Here is a 23,868-nt window from a genome sequence, read left to right on the forward strand (position 1 = left end):
CGGGTTGCGATCGTGACAATCACACACATGACGTGCCACGGACGTATCTCGATAATTCCTGATATCCGAAAGATGTTCGCCTATTCTCCTCTTAAGCTCACGTTGCAGGCTGCAGTGACAAGTAAGAAGGTACACAATGCCCGTTGATGTACACCTGATGAAGGAACGGATGCTATATCTTTCATTACACTAACCGAAATAAATACCTCGACCGTTAGTTGAATCAACATTCAAGTAATGCCCAAGCCTATGGCAATAAATATATATAAATAACCTACATAGAAAATGCCAGACCGCTGGTACTAAATTGATCTTTATTACAAAATTACATTAGACAACATACATGATTAAAAGAATCAGTGCAGGAGATAAAAAGCAACATCACTGGAGGAGACATACAGTGAACGGAGTCCCTATCCTTAAACATGATATTCAGAAGAGATGGTTATGCAAACATGAAAACATACATAGTGGGGAAAAGGGACATTTACCCATACAAAGTCTCCTCCAGGATGGCGCCAACCCCAACGCGCGTTTCGGCGTACCTTCGTCTGGGGGTAGCGTCATCACTGGAGGACATGGTTTAAATACAAATGACGGCCAATCACCATACCGGTAATCATCAATTCATACATCACCGGACTGCGCCGGATTTTTTGTCAGATGGACTTCCTGGATGCCGGCATCTAGAGGAACACGTGACCACCCGGAAACATGTGATCCGCTTCTGGTCATGTGATCCGAATGACGTCACATGAGCGCGCACTAACTAGTCGCAGCTCAGTAACGTCATCCAACCTTACTATATGATTCGGATCCATCATATTGGTATATCCCTGTATTCGACAGGCCCAACGGACGTACATACGCAATCAAAGTATATCAGACAAAGCATACATTATTCATTTGATGTGGACATACAGGTTGATATAAAAGGTTTATACATAGATTTCCCCACATATACACATGTCATATGTCAAATTATGCCACAAACAGTATCAATAGACCAATGGGTAAAAAACACCCTATCTCTCATTATTATAATAACAGATATTAAATCTATCATCTAGGGCTCATACCCATCCATTACATCTGTTGAAGATATACTATACAAAGTGATAATAGGAAAGTGCAAAGTGCATGGACTATTTAAAAATATATATAAACTAATCCATAAAAACATCTATATATGTATATATGTGTAACACAGTGTATATACCACTGATGAGTAATATAAAGGTGAACAAATATCTATATAGGAAAAAACATATTATGTGAAATACATTATATATTATATATATGTGTACCTTCACTGTTAAAACAGTGATTGTGAAAAAAGTGCAAAGTGCCTAATAATAAACGTATCAACTCAGATACGTGTACAGATTCAAATAGTGTCCTGTGGACCACTGATACCTTGGGAAGGAATAGGAAAGGGATGGGGGGGGGGGGGGGAAGGAAAAAGAGGGGAGTGGAGGGGGAAGAATAGGGGAGAGGAAAAAAGGGGGAGGGGAGGGGGGGGGGGAAGGGAAGGGGGGGGGAAGGAAAGGGGGGGGGAAAGGAAGGGGGGGGGGGAAGGGAAGGGGGGGAAAAGGAGGGGAGGGGGAGAGGAGGGGAGGGGGAGAGGAGGGGAAAGGGAGGGAAAGGGGAGGGAGACAAATTAACTGGAGTAAAATCCTTCAACCATATGAATGTTGGTTGTACCCTACCAACTTACTGTGCTATCTATGATATACAATTATAGTATTCCATCATTTGCTTCGATATCGGTCACCACATCACATTCCCCGAAGTGTCTGAAAAAAGAGACAAAACGGGAAATGCAAGGCGGGGACACGACAAAAAGCCAATGCTGCACTACATCAGTCTGCTAGATGATTGCATAGTCCGTCCATACATTGGTTACCGCATCGCACTCCCCAGCACACACGGTAACATGTGAACTGGGGAATGCAAGGCGGAAACACTAAATCCACTCAGCGACGACCCTAGAAGATCAGGGGCAACAAAGTGATTAAAACAAAGTTAAAAAGCCTAACTTAAACCCCTTTTGGGTGTGGAGACCCATGTGAACCATCGTGCCTATAGAAAAGTGGAGAAGCCAGTGGATTCATTCAAACCACCCGGGTACAGTGTATTCAATTTCCAAATCCACTTGCACTCGAGCTGTCCCAATCTTTTAGTGATATTACCTCCTCTAATGTTTTTCATGACACAGTCAATTGCCCGTACCTTCAAATGCACGGGGTTACAGTCGTGATATGTCTTAAAATGTCTTGCAACTGGTTTTAGATTACTCAGATCTTCTTCCTCTTTTGCTGCCATTATATCTCTGACATGTTCTCGTACTCTCACCTTCAATTCTCTCGTGGTTAAACCCACATAAATTTTGGGGCAAGAACATCTAGCATAATACACGACTGCCGTACTCGTGCATGTGAGGCATTGTGTGATTTTAAAGGTTTTAGTATTGGCCGTGTCATTGAAGGAGGTAGCCCTCTCCATATTTGGGCATGCTATACATTTCCCACATGGGACAAAACCCCACTTCGGCTTCCCCAGTCCTGGGAACAAAGGTTGTTTTTGTTTTACATACAAGCTGCGTACAAGATGGTCTCTCAAATTCTTTGAACGTCTCGCCGTTATCATAGGATATGGTGCTATAAATTTTGTCAAGATGGGATCGGTTAGTAAGATTGGCCATGATTTTCCCAAAATGTCCTTCATCTCTCTCCACCTTCCATGATATCCTGTGATGTATCGTGTCTTATTATCCTTGCTCTTTCGGACTTCAGAAAAGAGTAAGTCCTGCCTGGAGCATGATTTTGCTCTCCTATAGGCCTTCTTAATTGCACGTTGGCTATATCCACGACTTGAGAATCTTTCTTTGAGTAATTTGGCCTGTTGCTCGAAAATTTCTTCCGTCGAGCAAATTCTCCGAGCCCGTAGGTATTGTCCAATTGGAATTGAATTGATCATCTGTGGAGGATGTGATGAGGAAGCATGTAAGTATGAGTTTACTGCTGTAGGTTTTCTAAAAACATTCGTCACTATGCCTCCATCTGTGCCTCTCTCTAAATGCACATCCAGGAACTCGATGTGTTCCTTATTGTACTTATACGTTAATTTGATGTTCTTAGTGTTCTTATTTAATGCTATAAAAAATTCCTCCAACTCCTTGGTACTTCCCTGCCAGATCATGAATACATCGTCGATGTACCGCGCCCAAAAAATGGCGCGGTCCATCGACATGTATCGATCTGACAGGAAAAGGTCCCTCTCCCACAGCCCCAGGAACAAATTTGCGTAAGAGGGCGCACAAGGCGCCCCCATCGCAGTTCCCTGGAGCTGCAGGTAGAAGGACCCTCCAAAGGAGAAGAAGTTGTGCGTCAGAACAAAAGAGAGAAGCTCCAGAAGAAACACTCTATGGTTGGCCTCCAGATTTTCTTGTAAAAGGAAAAAATCCACAGCTTGTATGCCATCCGTGTGTCTTATGCTTGTATACAGCGATTCAACGTCGCACGTCACCATAAGTGTATCATCCCCTAAGTAGATACCATCGACTTTCCGTAGGAAGTCGGTCGTATCTTTGATATGGGATGGCAGACTAGCCACTATATCTTTCAATTGAGAATCTAGGTATCGACCTATTTTCTCTGTAAAACTGCCCCGGCCTGAAATAATTGGCCTCCCAGATGGAACTTTCGGATTCTTATGAATTTTAGGCAGTAGATATAGGGTGGGGACCACCGGTTCCTTTACAACCAGGGCATCATATAATGCCTTAGATATTGTATGGTTATCTACTGCCTTCCCTAAAATTGCACTCAGGTTTTTTTCAAATGCCTGTAGGGGATTGAACGTGAGCTTCTTATAACATGCTTCCTCTCTCAATTGTCTATAGGCCTCCTGTTCATACAGATCATGAGGCCATACCACAATGTTACCACCTTTGTCGGATGGTTTAAACACGACATCTTGTAATCTGCCAAGGTTCTTCAGACTGAGCCGTTGAGCCCTTGACAGATTATCCTTTGGGGCAAACATTGACATGTTCTCAAATTGTCGGGAGACAAGCTTAACAAACAGGTCTACTGCTGGACATAATGATAGAGGGGGGAATTTTTTGGACTTACATTTAATGGAAGATGGAATCTCCACAATTCTCTGTGATTCTTTTTCTCCTGATTCATTTTCTCCTGCCAGTTCCTCCAAAATTTTGACTGCCTGCATCTCTTCAGTAGTAAATAGAGCCTCACTCACATCCTCTTTATGATGCCATCTTCTTAGCAACAATGAGCGGGCGAAGATATGCAGATCCTTCACCGCTGTAAAAGAATCAAAATTTGCACAAGGAGAAAAGGTTAGACCCTTTTCAAGCAGTGAATTATCTGCTGGTGACAGAATATGATTGGATAGATTTATTACCTTCAGCCCATCATGGCCGCTGGTATCCCTTCTGTCTCCAAAGGGTCTCCTTTTCCCATTCGAGGTCATTCCTGGTGGTCCCTTTCTTTTCTGGATCCCTGATCTCGTCAGTCTCCCATTTGGTTCTTGACTATCAGAGATTGATGACAGGGACAGAGTTGAAGATGTTCGATTCCAGGAGGTAAAGTTGCCCCTTCTCTGATGATACGTGTTTTTCCGTCTCCATTTATACACATTTTTCTGTTGAAAGTCTTCACAATCTCTAGAGAATTTTCTCGACTTTATCTCTTGGATTTCTTTCTCCCACTTCTCGAAGTTTTTATTGAGTGCCCCCTCAAAAGCAGCCAAAGATTCCCTATTACAGTCCTGTTTAAGGGTTGTCTGTAAGCTCTCAATTTCTGCATCCAATGTAAGCAGGGTCTGGCTATTATGTTTGACCACCAGATTCATTAATTTCTTTGCTGACTCTGTACAAATTTCCTCCCAACTTGACAGAAAGCTTTCGCTATCAATGTCAAAGGAGGGTGTCACCTGTATGCGTAAGCCACGTGGTATTAAATCCATATGTAAATACCTCTCCAGGAAAGCTTTGTTCCACCACGTTTTTGTCCTTCTGTGGAAAAGATTCATGAGACTGGACTGCATCTCCTTCACATTAACCGGGTCTCCACACCCAACACCTGCACCATTTTCTTTAAAAATATTATCCAAGGAAGAAAGCCAGGATTGCTCTCTGGCCCTATAATCCATGGTACTGGTCGTGGTTAAATCTGTAATCAAACAGAATATTATTACACTAACCGAAATAAATACCTCGACCGTTAGTTGAATCAACATTCAAGTAATGCCCAAGCCTATGGCAATAAATATATATAAATAACCTACATAGAAAATGCCAGACCGCTGGTACTAAATTGATCTTTATTACAAAATTACATTAGACAACATACATGATTAAAAGAATCAGTGCAGGAGATAAAAAGCAACATCACTGGAGGAGACATACAGTGAACGGAGTCCCTATCCTTAAACATGATATTCAGAAGAGATGGTTATGCAAACATGAAAACATACATAGTGGGGAAAAGGGACATTTACCCATACAAAGTCTCCTCCAGGATGGCGCCAACCCCAACGCGCGTTTCGGCGTACCTTCGTCTGGGGGTAGCGTCATCACTGGAGGACATGGTTTAAATACAAATGACGGCCAATCACCATACCGGTAATCATCAATTCATACATCACCGGACTGTGCCGGATTTTTTGTCTGATGGACTTCCTGGATGCCGGCATCTAGAGGAACACGTGACCACCCGGAAACATGTGATCCGCTTCTGGTCACGTGATCCGAATGACGTCACATGAGCGCGCACTAACTAGTCGCAGCTCAGTAACGTCATCCAACCTTACTATATGATTCGGATCCATCATATTGGTATATCCCTGTATTCGACAGGCCCAACGGACGTACATACGCAATCAAAGTATATCAGACAAAGCATACATTATTCATTTGATGTGGACATACAGGTTGATATAAAAGGTTTATACATAGATTTCCCCACATATACACATGTCATATGTCAAATTATGCCACAAACAGTATCAATAGACCAATGGGTAAAAAACACCCTATCTCTCATTATTATAATAACAGATATTAAATCTATCATCTAGGGCTCATACCCATCCATTACATCTGTTGAAGATATACTATACAAAGTGATAATAGGAAAGTGCAAAGTGCATGGACTATTTAAAAATATATATAAACTAATCCATAAAAACATCTATATATGTATATATGTGTAACACAGTGTATATACCACTGATGAGTAATATAAAGGTGAACAAATATCTATATAGGAAAAAACATATTATGTGAAATACATTATATATTATATATATGTGTACCTTCACTGTTAAAACAGTGATTGTGAAAAAAGTGCAAAGTGCCTAATAATAAACGTATCAACTCAGATACGTGTACAGATTCAAATAGTGTCCTGTGGACCACTGATACCTTGGGAAGGAATAGGAAAGGGATGGGGGGGGGGGGAGAAAAGGAAAAGAGGGGTGTGGAGGGGGAAGAATAGGGGAGAGGAAAAAAGGGGGAGGGGGGGGGGAGGGAAGGGGGGGGGAAGGAAAGGGGGGGGGGGAAAGGAAGGGGGGGGGGAAGGGAAGGGGGGGAAAAGGAGGGGAGGGGGAGAGGAGGGGAGGGGGAGAGGAGGGGAAAGGGAGGGAAAGGGGAGGGAGACAAATTAACTGGAGTAAAATCCTTCAACCATATGAATGTTGGTTGTACCCTACCAACTTACTGTGCTATCTATGATATACAATTATAGTATTCCATCATTTGCTTCGATATCGGTCACCACATCACATTCCCCGGCGCAGTCCGGTGATGTATGAATTGATGATTACCGGTATGGTGATTGGCCGTCATTTGTATTTAAACCATGTCCTCCAGTGATGACGCTACCCCCCAGACGAAGGTACGCCGAAACGCGCGTTGGGGTTGGCGCCATCCTGGAGGAGACTTTGTATGGGTAAATGTCCCTTTTCCCCACTATGTATGTTTTCATGTTTGCATAACCATCTCTTCTGAATATCATGTTTAAGGATAGGGACTCCGTTCACTGTATGTCTCCTCCAGTGATGTTGCTTTTTATCTCCTGCACTGATTCTTTTAATCATGTATGTTGTCTAATGTAATTTTGTAATAAAGATCAATTTAGTACCAGCGGTCTGGCATTTTCTATGTAGGTTATTTATATCTTTCATTAGTAGCCGAACTGGTGAAAGAAGCTCCTTTCATAATGTTGCCACATATTATACAGGAACCATAACAGAAGGTCCCTGTTAGCGTGTTCTTCAACCATGTGTCAGGTGTAGGGCGTGTGTACAGGCTGTGCACCAAACGGTTGCGCAAGTTGGCACTGAGCCGATATGTAATGGAGGGACGTTCCGGTATCAGTGAACCGATGTCTGGGTCAGACTGCAGAATGGGCCAGTGGCGTTGTAAGATGTCACATATCTGTTGATGAGCCTTGTCATATGTAGCTTTGATTATAGGGGTAACATTATCCTTCATCCTCATTCTGGGGACAAGGAGTTGACCATGATCAGTACTCATTGACTGATGAAATGTCCTTTTAATATGTACAGCGGGTATCCTCGATTCAAAAACCGAGTACTCAGATCACATGCGGCAGCTTTAAACTCGCCAAGTTCAAAGCAATTTCTTCTGGCCCTTAGGTACTGCTCTTCCGGGATACCTATTCTCAGGGCCAGCGGATGTACACTCTCCGAATATAGGAGACTATTAGTAGATGTTTGCTTTCTGAACAAATTGGTGGTAATTCTCCTGTCTGTACCTATTGTGATCATGAGGTTTAGGAATGTAATTTGGCGCTCATGAATTTCTGATGTGAAGTACAAGCCTAGCTGATTTATATTCAATTCCGCCACGAACTTGGTGAAGCTTTCCCTTGTGCCTTTCCATAATACCAACACATCATCGATGTATCTGATCCAGAGCTGTATGGATGATGTGTAATGCTCCATCATGTCACCAAATACAACCTCTTTTTCCCACCAGTCCAGGTAGAGGTTTGCAAAAATCGGGGTGCAGGGACTGCTCATGGCAATCCCCCTGAGCTGGTAGTAAATATGCCGATCAAAGAGGAAGATGTTACGTGTGAGAACAAAGTCCAGCAGTTTCTTCAGGAAGATGTTATGGCGATGGAATAGCTCGCCTTACTGTTGGAGCAAGGCCTTGACAGCCCGACACCCACTGTCATGAAGTATAGAGCTGTACAAGGCCTCCACATCCAAACTTGTCAGCCACACATCATCCTCACATTGGATGCCGTCTTACTGCTGTAAAACGTCCATCGTGTCTCGGGCATACGATGGTAGACCAGCCACAAATGGAAGCAATATCATATCCACATACGTGCTGATATTGGCAGTGAGGCTGCCTATGCCCAAGACGATGGGTTGACCCTTCAATTGTGCACCTTGCATATGTAGTATGGGTAGACTGTAAAAAGGTAGCAAGAACTGGCAACTTAGGTAGTAGAAAATCATATTCGGTTTTGCTGATGTGTCTGTCATCACATGCTTCATTAAGTAGTGTCAACAATTGGGCCCTAAACAAAGGAGTGGGGTCAGTGGGGAGATGTCTAGCTGTTGGCGTCCTCCAGCAATCTCAGGCCATGTCACGGTATTTCTCATGGTCCATAACGACAATGTTGCCCACCTTATCTGAGGGCTTAATGACAATGGTGGTATCACTCTCTAACTCACCAAGTGACTTCCTTTCCTCAGGGCTGAGATTATCATGTCCCAGGTATATGCCCTCTAATTGATGAAGATCCCGGGTTACCATTGTGAGGAAGATGCCAATTGGGGTGTTGTCATTAATTGGAGGAAACTGTTTGGAGGGATTTTTAAGATCCGTAAAGGGACCATCACCAATATTCCTATCTCCCTCCTCAGATAGACCTGCCAACAGATGTACGTCCTGAAGGGTTTCGAGCTCAATGCCCAATTCTTGACATCTACGTTTATCTTGTATTCAAAGAACTTTTTCTACTTCAGCCTACGTGCGTGTAAGTGTAGAGCCTTAATCCAGTTAAACAGGTTGAACTTCTGGAGGAGCATGAATGAGAGGCCTTTTTTCAGGACCTCCATTTGGGAAGGAGATAGATCACGTTTAGACAGGTTCACCGCCTGGAGTTCCTCTATTTGGGAACCTCTGGGGCTTTTTTGTGACGCAGTAGGTAGTCAGACACTGGGGGGGGGTATGATCTAAAAGACCTCCTCGAGACCCCCTCCCTGATCTACTTCTCTGTCTACCTCCCCGTGATCTCTGAGGCCCCCTGCTGGATGTTCCTCGCCCCCTTGAGGGTACACTACCTTGGTCCACGTCAGTATCACACTCAGAGGACGACAATTCAGTGTCCACCTCAGAGGAGGTCTGACGTTTAGGGCCGAAGTAAAAAAAACTTGCCCTCCTTGAAGTCACTTATGTCCCTGTTAAACTGGAAATGTTTTCTTTCTTTGATCTGAGATGTAAAGCGCTCAATATTCTGTTGTAATAAGGCTTCCTTTTTGCCAAAATCAGTGTGTTCACTAATTTTTTTACCTGTGTGATACTCTTTCAAATCAACCTTTCTCTTGGCTAGTAGTCTTTTCTCCTCCTCAAGCAACAATCTGATCAAATGGAGGGAGCCATCAATGGACTCCTGTTCCAATTTTTTGAGGAAGTCATTTGAGCGCATGCGTGCTGCTGGGAGGATGGGGTTTCGCAATCCCCTCGGGACTATGCTGTTTTTGATGTAAGTGTTTAATGTCTGGACCTCCCACCAGCACTGTACTGATCCTTATACACACGATTGAGATTTTAAAAAGATGCAGTAATGCTCACATGAGCTTACTGTGCAGGTAATTCTTTTTCTGAAAAAACCTCCTTGGGGTCCCCCAACCAACATTCAGAACTCAGATTGTTTGACAAAAAAACTGCCATTCCCCAACGTAAAGGGACAACTTGAAACTATTGCACAACGAACTAATAGATATACTGGTGTACGTTCCAAATCAATTGTATTCTCACAGCCTAAAAACGTATTAAAAGAAAAATAATAAAGTTGTTGCTCTGTCTACTCCTCCCTTTTCGGTGACATCATATCCTGTTTGTTCTGTTCCTGTGTGTTTTCTTCTGCAGCAGACTCAGAGCTCGTGAAAGCATTCGTTTTGACCTCTAATATCCTCTATATCTTCTAATGTCCTCCATGTGTCTTTGCTCAAGGTAAATTCAATAAATTACCAAAGCATTTCCATTGTATTCTCCTCACTGGATTTTCACATACAACTAGAGATATTAGTTAGTTCAGCTGTCTACCATTGCTTGTACAGAGATTACCACTCACAACCAGTGAGAGACTTCTCTAACGTTCATATGTGGCAGATCAGTCCATCTGGCTGTAAAAACGGCCAAAAATAGGCCTCTATTCACTGGCCATAAAAAAATGGCCATGTGAATAGCCCTATAGACTGCAATGGTTCTGAAATGGTTGTGTGACGGCCACCAAAAAAACAGTGCATATTGTTGTGTTCATGCAGTTAATGTCATCCAAGTTAAATACATATTGGAAAAAATGTGATGCATTTGCAGTGGAATCCATAGCACAAATCCAACACCGACCCTTATATTTCTTACGGGGATTTGTCCATGAATTTATTCCAAATTAAAGGGGTTTATCTGTGTGTGACCATCCGCTACAGTTTCCATTCAGATTCTGAGCAGAAACTATGGCAAGAAGTGACTTGCCCCTTTTTTCATTATGTTTTTTCATAGAAACAAAGAAACGTGAATTGTACGCGGATTCAGTGTGGTTTTTGGTGCGGAATAAGTGACAAAATCCAAATGGAAACATTCACCTTATAAACTCTTTCAATTATCTTACAATATTTGAAAAGCAGATTTGAGAAGGGTCTTCAAAGGGTGGTTCTCCATCTGTTGTAGATGCTAGGTGTTTCCCATCAGCTGGAGAACCACATGGTTAAGACCAATGTCCTAAGGACCACACAGATGTTTTTCTTTTATAGACCGTTAGTACTAGCAATCTTATTGCTAAATTAGATGGAGAAGGGGTTATTTCAGCTTTTTTAATCATATTTGTTTTGCTTTTTCATAATTAAAATCAAATAATTTTATGAAAAACACAGAGGATGGTTCTTGTATGACTCCATGCTAATAACTTGAACACTGTGGTCTTTGAGCACAATAATACACTGCAGCATCTTCATACAGGACATTCTTTATTTTCATGTATCCCATGTTTTTTGCATTATCTGTTTTTAATTCAAATCTTGAAGTAAATGAATCTGTAATTCTAGTGTAACCATCAGATGGGTCAATATGTCCTACATACAAAAGCGCTTTTCCTGGAACATGTTTCAACCAGGCCATCCAGTATGTAGTAAATTCATATCCAGAGGCTTCACATGATATGAGCACAGGTTCGCCATAGATCCTATTTTCAGAGCTGGGCTGACTCAATAAGACACTGTAAGCCAGTCCTGGGAGAAGAAATGTAAGGACATAATAATCAGTTACAAGTTGTGGTGTGAAATTTAGGATTTCTAGAGTTTTCCTTTTCTTTCTTTCTATGTCTTACCCATGTAGAGGAAGGGAAGAAATGCAGTTATCAGAAACATGTTTAATCTAATGACAATCCCGTATGTCACTTACTATAAGAATATGGGGTGTTACAGTAGAGACAGATATCAGATGCACTGTACCTCTGTTAAATGTTTCCTCTTCTATATAAAATCTGGAAATGAACAAAACCAAACTAACTTAAACAGAGCCATCTATCGGTCATAAGCAGTTTTCAATATAAAAGAAGCGTCACAGGATGAGCACAGTAATAGAGATGCTACTGCTGGAGTACAAAGTCCAGCATTCTCTCTCCTAAATACAAGATTACCATTACACTCTGCTTAGAAAAGGCTCCTTGGGCAGGTGATGTCTAACTGGTGGGACTTTGCTTTGCTAGATGCGGCCAAGAGATTGATTTTTATATTTCTGTTTTGGTTTCTTAAGGAGTGGGAGAAGCAAAATGTTTCATCAGAGCATATTTACAAGTACACAGATTAAAGGGACACTGACAGGCCCTATAAACATATTTAGTTATTCCTATGCAGTCATAGATCTATTAAAGTGTATTCCAACAATATAAGAGTACCCCCTGTCCGCATTGTAAACCATGTAAAAACAACTTTATATTCATCTGTGAATCACATTTCTTTATGCCCAAGGGGCATTTTTTCACATTTCTTTATGCCCAAGGGGCGTTTTTTTCACATTTCTTTATGCCCAAGGGGCGTTTTTTTCACATTTCTTTATGCCCAAGGGGCGTTTTTTCTCCTACCTTCGTGTCCAGCCGCGCCTCAACTGTCGATTCCTAGCGTTGCCCAGCTCATTATTATTCACTGCGCTGGGCGGCTCTTACATTCCCCGATCCTGTCAGTTGCCGCGCATGCCCGATAGATACTTATGGGCATCGGCCTCAATCGGACCATCTGCTCATGCGCCAGCACCCTCCCAAGCCTGTAATTGAATCCAGCGCCCGAGAGAAGAGTGTCCATATTCTGTGTGTTTCTGTGACATACACTGTCCTGCATCCAAAACTGTTTCTATAGGACAAATTCCGAAAATCTGGGCCTAATCTAGTGTCAATATACTGTGTGTTTCTGTGACATATACTGTCCTGCATCCAAAAACTGTCCTGCATCTAAAAACTGTTTCTTTAGGGCAAATTCCAAAAATCTGGGCCTAATCTAGTGTCCATATTCTGTGTGTTTCTATGACATATACTGTCCTGCATCCAAAAACTGTCCTGCATCTAAAAACTGTTTCTTTAGGGCAAATTCCAATAATATGGGCCAACTGACTTCACATAGATGTCTACAGAACCTGTTCTATTGAACTCTTATACAAGTAGAGCCCCCCGACAGAGTGGAGAGGGTGTCAGCAGTAAGTTTGTGCTGACATCACTTATTATTTTGCCCTTCCTCTGATTCGTCAGAAAAATAATCCCCAAAAAATGGATCCTGTCTGTTGAGCATCCACCTTCACTCGGTCAGCATTTGGTCAGTAATCCATCAATATTGCTCATGCCAAAAAAAACAGGGGTGGATCCAAAACAGAAATGACACAAGAATGGAGTATTTCCATGGATTCTGTGTTTTGTACCCACTCCTGCTCTTGGCTACCAAATTATAAGCCAATTCTGATAGGACCGTACAGGCCTTACAGCTGCTACACAGACAGAATCCAATAAATGATGATGTCAGCCAGGTCGAAAGGCATAAGAGTGGCCCAGTCATGAAGTAGGGAGGGTGGGAACAGCATGAGAAGTCCACAGAGTGGCCCACTGACAGAGTATGGAGGTGGTGGCAGCATCAGAAAGAGACCACAGAGTGGCACAATGACAGTGTGGAGGTGGTGGCAGCATCAGGAGGCCAAAGAGTGGCAAGGTGACATAGTGTGGAGGTGGCAGCAGCATGAGGCAACCACAGAGTGGCAAGGTGACATAGTGTGGAGGTGGCAGCAGCAGCATGAGGAGACCACAGAGTGGTAAGGTGACATAATGTGGAGGTGGCAACAGCATCAGAAGACCACAGAGTTGAAAGGTGACAGTGTGGAAGGTGGCAGCAGCATGAGGAGACCACAGAGTGGCAAGGTGACATAGTGTGGATGTGGCAGCAGCATCAGGAGACCACAGAGTGACCCGGTGACAGAGTGGGGGGTGAGTGTCAATACCAGTACCAGCTGAAGATGATGGGTGAAAGAGCACTTGGCATCAGATGTGTGGCATTAGGCGGGTGGCATCATCAGAATAGTAGCTGAGGCAGGTAGCCAGAAGAAACCGGTCTCTTTTGTCAAAGTGTTGGTGTGGCACTATTCATCCTGATTCATCTTGACAAAGGTCAGTCTCTCCACATTTTGGATGGATAGGCGAGTTCTTCTTGGGGTAACTATGGCCCCCTCCACACTAAACACCCACTCTGATGCCACACTACTGGCCAGGCAGGACAGCTTTCTCAGGGCAAACTCAGCCAGATGAGGCCCCAAATCCAGTTTGGCTGCCCAATAATCCAGCGGATCTTCAATGATGGCTGGCAGGATGCACTCCAAGTATGCCACCACCTGCTGGTTCAGGTTCTGCTCTATGTCTAGCTGCTGGTGAGTAGTTTCTTTACTAGGTGGGTGAAGAAAGCTGCTCATCAGCGACTCTAGACTCAGACTGTTGCTGATGGAACTGCTACTGCTCCTGCCACCCCACCCTTCCCCAGAAACCATGGCTGTGTAAGACTGTCAGTAATCATCTTAGGGGAAAAAGGGGGGGAAGGGGTAAGCCCCCTTTAACACTTCTGGCCCCTCCCATGCTAACCCAACCATAAACAACACTGACACCAAATCTCTCTTTATGTTCTTTATTGTCATTGTTGGATGGTAGTCGGCCACAGCTATTTATTAACGGCATAACCATAAACCAAACCATGCGATCTGCCAGCCGCTGGCCTCCCAGCGGGCAGTTACGCCAATTTTGTCTCCAACATCTTACTTTTCTTTTCCTGCCACCATGGAGGAGACCCACCCTCAAACGGGGCTCCGACCACCACCCAACAAGAACATGGCCTGTTCTACCCAATCTTGTAGACCAGAAAGAAAATTGTCCAAGCCAATATCGGACAAGTGGACACCGTCTGGCCTCATAAATGAACGGTTGTCGCCCTCCAACTGCCAATGACGAATATTCACACCTCCACGGGACCTAACAAAGCGGGATATCCACGCATTCACTGTGCGCCTGCATTTTTCGACCGCCTCACCGTCCCTACCCCCTTGCCATACCACCCTTGGAACGATCTTAGACCATACCAACACCACTTCTCTAAAGAAGGACGGAAACCACTCTAGATTGGACCGCATCAAGGTCAAGAGCTCCATCAATGGCATGGAGCCAATATCGTTACCCCCGGCATGGACGACCAAAATCACTTGGCCACTTGCTTGCATCCCAATCTCGACCACTTGTGAAAGGAGCTGAGACCATCTGAGGCCACGAATCCCTCTCCCACCAGATCTGCATTCAGCTCTCTGTGCGGCCCAAAAAATGCATGAATGACCAGCCATCCATACGGTTGGTCTTACTGCACCTGCAAGAAAACAACAGTTAGAACAAAATGCCACATTCTTATAACCCCATAACAACTAAGTGAACTGCATCAAATAATGAATGACCCAGTGATTATTTATTTTCTTTTTATAAAAGGTCAGTTCTAATATACCTTATAAAGCAGGCAGATTTCCATCTGCCGATACTCATAACCTCTGACTCCGGCAAACCTGCCCTAGCGGCTTCCGTCGCAGCCCTGATTCGGAATTTATGGGTGCCAAATTCGTTGGAATTCATCCCCGCCAGCTCTAAACAAGCCCTAAAAACCGTAATGAACTGGAATTTGGTCAGAAAGGATCCATCCGCATGCGCAAAGAAACTATGGCCGGCAATGCGCAGAGAACTAAAGTTAGATGTCAGTTGTACCTCTTTTTCCCACCAGTCCAGGTAGAGGTTTGCAAAAATCGGGGTGCAGGGACTGCTCATGGCAATCCCCCTGAGCTGGTAGTAAATATGCCGATCAAAGAGGAAGATGTTACGTGTGAGAACAAAGTCCAGCAGTTTCTTCAGGAAGATGTTATGGCGATGGAATAGCTCGCCTTACTGTTGGAGCAAGGCCTTGACAGCCCGACACCCACTGTCATGAAGTATAGAGCTGTACAAGGCCTCCACATCCAAACTTGTCAGCCACACATCATCCTCACATTGGATGCCGTCTTACTGCTGTAAAACGTCCATAGTGTCTCGGGCATACGATGGTAGACCAGCCACAAATGGAAGCAATATCATATCCACATACGTGCTGATATTGGCAGTGAGGCTGCCTATGCCCAAGACGATGGGTTGACCCTTCAATTGTGCACCTTGCATATGTAGTATGGGTAGACTGTAAAAGGTAGCAAGAACTGGCAACTTAGGTAGTAGAAAATCATATTCGGTTTTGCTGATGTGTCTGTCATCACATGCTTCATTAAGTAGTGTCAACAATTGGGCCCTAAACAAAGGAGTGGGGTCAGTGGGGAGATGTCTAGCTGTTGGCGTCCTCCAGCAATCTCAGGCACATGTCACGGTATTTCTCATGGTCCATAACGACAATGTTGCCCACCTTATCTGAGGGCTTAATGACAATGGTGGTATCACTCTCTAACTCACCAAGTGACTTCCTTTCCTCAGGGCTGAGATTATCATGTCCCAGGTATATGCCCTCTAATTGATGAAGATCCCGGGTTACCATTGTGAGGAAGATGCCAATTGGGGTGTTGTCATTAATTGGAGGAAACTGTTTGGAGGGATTTTTAAGATCCGTAAAGGGACCATCACCAATATTCCTATCTCCCTCCTCAGATAGACCTGCCAACAGATGTACGTCCTGAAGGGTTTCGAGCTCAATGCCCAATTCTTGACATCTACGTTTATCTTGTATTCAAAAGAACTTTTTCTACTTCAGCCTACGTGCGTGTAAGTGTAGAGCCTTAATCCAGTTAAACAGGTTGAACTTCTGGAGGAGCATGAATGAGAGGCCTTTTTTCAGGACCTCCATTTGGGAAGGAGATAGATCACGCTTAGACAGGTTCACCGCCTGGAGTTCCTCTATTTGGGAACCTCTGGGGCTTTTTTGTGACGCAGTAGGTAGTCAGACACTGGGGGGGTATGATCTAAAAAACCTCCTCGAGACCCCCTCCCTGATCTACTTCTCTGTCTACCTCCCCGTGATCTCTGAGGCCCCCTGCTGGATGTTCCTCGCCCCCTTGAGGGTACACTACCTTGGTCCACGTCAGTATCACACTCAGAGGACGACAATTCAGTGTCCACCTCAGAGGAGGTCTGACGTTTAGGGCCGAAGTAAAAAAAACTTGCCCTCCTTGAAGTCACTTATGTCCCTGTTAAACTGGAAATGTTTTCTTTCTTTGATCTGAGATGTAAAGCGCTCAATATTCTGTTGTAATAAGGCTTCCTTTTTGCCAAAATCAGTGTGTTCACTAATTTTTTTACCTGTGTGATACTCTTTCAAATCAACCTTTCTCTTGGCTAGTAGTCTTTTCTCCTCCTCAAGCAACAATCTGATCAAATGGAGGGAGCCATCAATGGACTCCTGTTCCAATTTTTTGAGGAAGTCATTTGAGCGCATGCGTGCTGCTGGGAGGATGGGGTTTCGCAATCCCCTCGGGACTATGCTGTTTTTGATGTAAGTGTTTAACCACTTCAGCCCCCAGTGCTTAAACACCCTGAAAGACCAGGCCACTTTTTACACTTCTGACCTACACTACTTTCACCGTTTATTGCTCGGTCATGCAACTTACCACCCAAATGAATTTTACCTCCTTTTCTTCTCACTAATAGAGCTTTCATTTGGTGGTATTTCATTGCTGCTGACATTTTTACTTTTTTTGTTATTAATCGAAATTTAACGATTTTTTTGCAAAAAAATGACATTTTTCACTTTCAGTTGTAAAATTTTGCAAAAAAAACGACATCCATATAGAAATTTTGCTCTAAATTTATAGTTCTACATGTCTTTGATAAAAAAAAAATGTTTGGGTAAAAAAAAATGGTTTAGGTAAAAGTTATAGCGTTTACAAACTATGGTACAAAAATGTGAATTTCCGCTTTTTGAAGCAGCTCTGACTTTCTGAGCACCTGTCATGTTTCCTGAGGTTCTACAATGCCCAGACAGTACAAACACCCCACAAATGACCCCATTTCTGAAAGTACACACCCTAAGGTATTCGCTGATGGGCATAGTGAGTTCATAGAACTTTTTATTTTTTGTCACAAGTTAGCGGAAAATTATGATTTTTTTTTTTTTTTTTTTTTCTTACAAAGTCTCATATTCCACTAACTTGTGACAAAAAATAAAAAGTTCTATGAACTCACTATGCCCATCAGCGAATACCTTGGGGTCTCTTCTTTCCAAAATGGGGTCACTTGTGGGGTAGTTATACTGCCCTGACATTCTAGGGGCCCAAATGTGTGGTAAGGAGTTTGAAATCAAATTCTGTAAAAAATGACCTGTGAAATCCGAAAGGTGCTCTTTGGAATATGGGCCCCTTTGCCCACCTAGGCTGCAAAAAAGTGTCACACATCTGGTATCTCCATACTCAGGAGAAGGTGGGGAATGTGTTTTGGGGTGTCATTTTATATATACCCATGCTGGGTGAGAGAAATATCTGGCAAAAGACAACTTTTCCCATTTTTTTATACAAAGTTGTCATTTGACCAAGATATTTATCTCACCCAGCATGGGTATATGTAAAAAGACACCCCAAAACACATTCCTCAACTTCTCCTGAGTACGGGGATACCAGATGTGTGACACTTTTTTGCAGCCTAGGTGGGCAAAGGGGCCCATATTCCAAAGAGCACCTTTCGGATTTCACTCCTCATTTTTTCCTGAATTTGATTTCAAACTCCTTACCACACATTTGGGCCCCTAGAATACCAGGGCAGTATAACTACCCCACAAGTGACCCCATTTTGGAAAGAAGACACCCCAAGGTATTCCGTGAGGGGCATGGCGAGTTCCTAGAATTTTTTATTTTTTGTCACAAGTTAGTGGAAAATGATGATTTTTTTTTTTTTTTTTTTTTCATACAAAGTCTCATATTCCACAAACTTGTGACAAAAAATAAAAACTTCCATGAACTCACTATGCCCATCAGCGAATACCTTGGGGTCTCTTCTTTCCAAAATGGGGTCACTTGTGGGGTAGTTATACTGCCCTGGCATTCTAGGGGCCCAAATTTATGGTAAGTAGGTAAATGACCTGTGAAATCCGAAAGGTGCTCTTTGGAATGTGGGCCCCTTTGCCCACCTAGGCTGCAAAAAAGTGTCACACATCTGGTATCTCTGTATTCAGGAGAAGTTGAGGAATGTGTTTTGGGGTGTCTTTTTACATATACCCATGCTGGGTGAGATAAATATCTTGGTCAAATGCCAACTTTGTATAAAAAAATGGGAAAAGTTGTCTTTTGCCAAGATATTTCTCTCACCCAGCATGGGTATATGTAAAATGACACCCCAAAACACATTCCCCAACTTCTCCCGATTACGGAGATACCAGATGTGTGACACTTTTTTGCAGCCTAGATGCGCAAAGGTGCCCAAATTCCTTTTAGGAGGGCATTTTTAGACATTTGGATACCAGACTTCTTCTCACGCTTTGGGGCCCCTAGAATGCCAGAGCAGTATAAATACCCCACATGTGACCCCATTTTGGAAAGAAGACACCCCAAGGTATTCAATGAGGGGCATGGCGAGTTCATAGAATTTTTTTTTTTTGGCACAAGTTAGCGGAAATTGATATTTTTAATTTTTTTCTCACAAAGTCTCCCGTTCCGCTAACTTGGGACAAAAATTTCAATCTTTCATGGACTCAATATGCCCCTCACGGAATACCTGGGGGTGTCTTCTTTCCGAAATGGGGTCACATGTGGGGTATTTATACTGCCCTGGCATTCTAGGGGCCCTAAAGCGTGAGAAGAAGTCTGGAATATAAATGTCTAAAAAATTTTACGCATTTGGATTCCGTGAGGGGTATGGTGAGTTCATGTGAGATTTTATTTTTTGACACAAGTTAGTGGAATATGAGACTTTGTAAGAAAAAAAAAAAAAAATTCTGCTAACTTGGGCCAAAAAAATATCTGAATGGAGCCTTACAGAGGGTGATCAATGACAGGGGGGTGATCAATGACAGGGGGAGTGATCAATGACAGGGGGGTGATCAATGACAGGGGGGTGATCAATGACAGGAGGGTGATCAATGACAGGGGGAGTGATCAATGACAGGGGGGTGATCAATGACAGGGGGGTGATCAGGGAGTCTATATGGGGTGATCACCACAGTCATTGATCACGCCCCTGTAAGGCTTCATTCAGACGTCCGGATGCGTTTTGCGGATCCGATCCATCTATCAGTGCATCCGTAAAAATCATGCGGACATCTGAATGGAGCTTTACAGGGGGGTGATCAATGACAGGGGGGTGATCAGGGAGTCTATATGGGGTGATCACCACAGTCATTGATCATGCCCCTGTAAGGCTTCATTCAGACGTCCGGATGCGTTTTGCGGATCGGATCCATCTATCAGTGCATCCGTAAAAATCATGCGGACATCTGAATGGAGCTTTACAGGGGGGTGATCAGGGAGTCTATATGGGGTGATCACCACAGTCATTGATCATGCCCCTGTAAGGCTTCATTCAGACGTCCGGATGCGTTTTGCGGATCGGATCCATCTATCAGTGCATCCGTAAAAATCATGCGGACATCTGAATGGAGCTTTACAGGGGGGTGATCAGGTAGTCTATATGGGGTGATCACCACAGTCATTGATCATGCCCCTGTAAGGCTTCATTCAGACGTCCGGATGCGTTTTGCGGATCGGATCCATCTATCAGTGCATCCGTAAAAATCATGCGGACATCTGAATGGAGCTTTACAGGGGGGTGATCAGGGAGTCTATATGGGGTGATCACCACAGTCATTGATCACGCCCCTGTAAGGCTTCATTCAGACGTCCGGATGCGTTTTGCGGATCCGATCTATCTATCAGTGGATCCGTAAAAATCATGCGGACGTCTGAATGGAGCTTTACAGGGGGTTGATCAATGACAGGGGTGTAATCAATGACAGGGGGGGTGATCAGGGAGTCTATATGGGGTGATAACCACAGTCATTGATCACGCCCCTGTAAGGCTTCATTCAGACGTCCGGATGCGTTTTGCGGATCCGATCCATCTATCAGTGGATCCGTAAAAATCATGCGGACATCTGAATGGAGCTTTACAGGGGGGTAATCAATGACAGGGGGGTGATCAATGACAGGGGGGTGATCAGGGAGTCTATATGGGGTGATCAGGGGTGATCAGGGTGATCAGGGGCTAATAAGGGGTTAATAAGTGACGGGGGGGGGGGGTGTAGTGTAGTGTAGTGGTGCTTGGTGGGACTTTACTGAGCTACCTGTGTCCTCTGGTGGTCGATCCAAACAAATGGGACCACCAGAGGACCAGGTAGCAGGTATATTAGACGCTGTTATCAAAACAGCGTCTAATATACCTGTTAGGGGTTAAAAAAAACACATCTCCAGCCTGCCAGCGAACGATCGCCGCTGGCAGGCTGGAGATCAACTCTCTTACCTTCCGTTCCTGTGAGCGCGCGCGCCTGTGTGCGCGCGTTCACAGGAAATCTCGCCCATCGCGAGATGACGCATATATGCGTGACTCTGCGCAGGGCTGCCACCTCCGGAACGCGATCCTGCGTTAGGCGGTCCGGAGGTGGTTAATGTCTGGACCTCCCACTAGCATTGTACGTGATCCTTATACACACGATTGAGATTTTAAAAAGATGCAGTAATGCTCACATGAGCTTACTGTGCAGGTAATTCTTTTTCTGAAAAAACCTCCTTGGGGTCCCCCAACCAACATTCAGAACTCAGATTGTTTGACAAAAAAACTGCCATTCCCCAACGTAAAGGGACAACTTGAAACTATTGCACAACGAACTAATAGATATACTGGTGTACGTTCCAAATCAATTGTATTCTCACAGCCTAAAAACGTATTAAAAGAAAAATAATAAAGTTGTTGCTCTGTCTACTCCTCCCTTTTCGGTGACATCATATCCTGTTTGTTCTGTTCCTGTGTGTTTTCTTCTGCAGCAGACTCAGAGCTCGTGAAAGCATTCGTTTTGACCTCTAATATCCTCTATATCTTCTAATGTCCTCCATGTGTCTTTGCTCAAGGTAAATTCAATAAATTACCAAAGCATTTCCATTGTATTCTCCTCACTGGATTTTCACATACAACTAGAGATATTAGTTAGTTCAGCTGTCTACCATTGCTTGTACAGAGATTACCACTCACAACCAGTGAGAGACTTCTCTAACGTTCATATGTGGCAGATCAGTCCATCTGGCTGTAAAAACGGCCAAAAATAGGCCTCTATTCACTGGCCATAAAAAAATGGCCATGTGAATAGCCCTATAGACTGCAATGGTTCTGAAATGGTTGTGTGACGGCCACCAAAAAAACAGTGCATATTGTTGTGTTCATGCAGTTAATGTCATCCAAGTTAAATACATATTGGAAAAATGTGATGCATTTGCAGTGGAATCCATAGCACAAATCCAACACCGACCCTTATATTTCTTACGGGGATTTGTCCATGAATTTATTCCAAATTAAAGGGGTTTATCTGTGTGTGACCATCCGCTACAGTTTCCATTCAGATTCTGAGCAGAAACTATGGCAAGAAGTGACTTGCCCCTTTTTTCATTATGTTTTTTCATAGAAAACAAAGAAACGTGAATTGTACGCGGATTCAGTGTGGTTTTTGGTGCGGAATAAGTGACAAAATCCAAATGGAAACATTCACCTTATAAACTCTTTCAATTATCTTACAATATTTGAAAAGCAGATTTGAGAAGGGTCTTCAAAGGGTGGTTCTCCATCTGTTGTAGATGCTAGGTGTTTCCCATCAGCTGGAGAACCACATGGTTAAGACCAATGTCCTAAGGACCACACAGATGTTTTTCTTTTATAGACCGTTAGTACTAGCAATCTTATTGCTAAATTAGATGGAGAAGGGGTTATTTCAGCTTTTTAATCATATTTGTTTTGCTTTTTCATAATTAAAATCAAATATTTTATGAAAAACACAGAGGATGGTTCTTGTATGACTCCATGCTAATAACTTGAACACTGTGGTCTTTGAGCACAATAATACACTGCAGCATCTTCATACAGGACATTCTTTATTTTCATGTATCCCATGTTTTTTGCATTATCTGTTTTTAATTCAAATCTTGAAGTAAATGAATCTGTAATTCTAGTGTAACCATCAGATGGGTCAATATGTCCTACATACAAAAGCGCTTTTCCTGGAACATGTTTCAACCAGGCCATCCAGTATGTAGTAAATTCATATCCAGAGGCTTCACATGATATGAGCACAGGTTCGCCATAGATCCTATTTTCAGAGCTGGGCTGACTCAATAAGACACTGTAAGCCAGTCCTGGGAGAAGAAATGTAAGGACATAATAATCAGTTACAAGTTGTGTGTGAAATTTAGGATTTCTAGAGTTTTCCTTTTCTTTCTTTCTATGTCTTACCCATGTAGAGGAAGGGAAGAAATGCAGTTATCAGAAACATGTTTAATCTAATGACAATCCCGTATGTCACTTACTATAAGGATATGGGGTGTTACAGTAGAGACAGATATCAGATGCACTGTACCTCTGTTAAATGTTTCCTCTTCTATATAAAATCTGGAAATGAACAAAACCAAACTAACTTAAACAGAGCCATCTATCGGTCATAAGCAGTTTTCAATATAAAAGAAGCGTCACAGGATGAGCACAGTAATAGAGATGCTACTGCTGGAGTACAAAGTCCAGCATTCTCTCTCCTAAATACAAGATTACCATTACACTCTGCTTAGAAAAGGCTCCTTGGGCAGGTGATGTCTAACTGGTGGGACTTTGCTTTGCTAGATGCGGCCAAGAGATTGATTTTTATATTTCTGTTTTGATTTCTTAAGGAGTGGGAGAAGCAAAATGTTTCATCAGAGCATATTTACAAGAACACAGATTAAAGGGACACTGACAGGCCCTATAAACATATTTAGTTATTCCTATGCAGTCATAGATCTATTAAAGTGTATTCCAACAATATAAGAGTACCCCCTGTCCGCATTGTAAACCATGTAAAAACAACTTTATATTCATCTGTGAATCACATTTCTTT

The 23,868-nt window shown here is 43.2% G+C and overlaps 2 gene segments (V, D, J or C); both read right to left on the minus strand.

Moving 5' to 3' along the window:
- Positions 1-11,188: 11,188 nt before the first annotated feature.
- Positions 11,189-11,667, minus strand: LOC120990834. The segment is given in 2 exon segments: positions 11,189-11,517; positions 11,616-11,667. Coding segments are annotated over 2 exon segments (369 nt in total).
- An 11,141-nt stretch (positions 11,668-22,808) lies between these two features.
- Positions 22,809-23,347, minus strand: LOC120990835. The segment is given in 2 exon segments: positions 22,809-23,137; positions 23,235-23,347. Coding segments are annotated over 2 exon segments (369 nt in total).
- Between the last annotated feature and the right edge of the window lie 521 nt (positions 23,348-23,868).

Source organism: Bufo bufo, chromosome 2 (genome assembly GCF_905171765.1).
Source record: "Bufo bufo chromosome 2, aBufBuf1.1, whole genome shotgun sequence".
In the NCBI taxonomy this organism is placed as follows: Eukaryota; Metazoa; Chordata; class Amphibia; order Anura; family Bufonidae; genus Bufo; species Bufo bufo.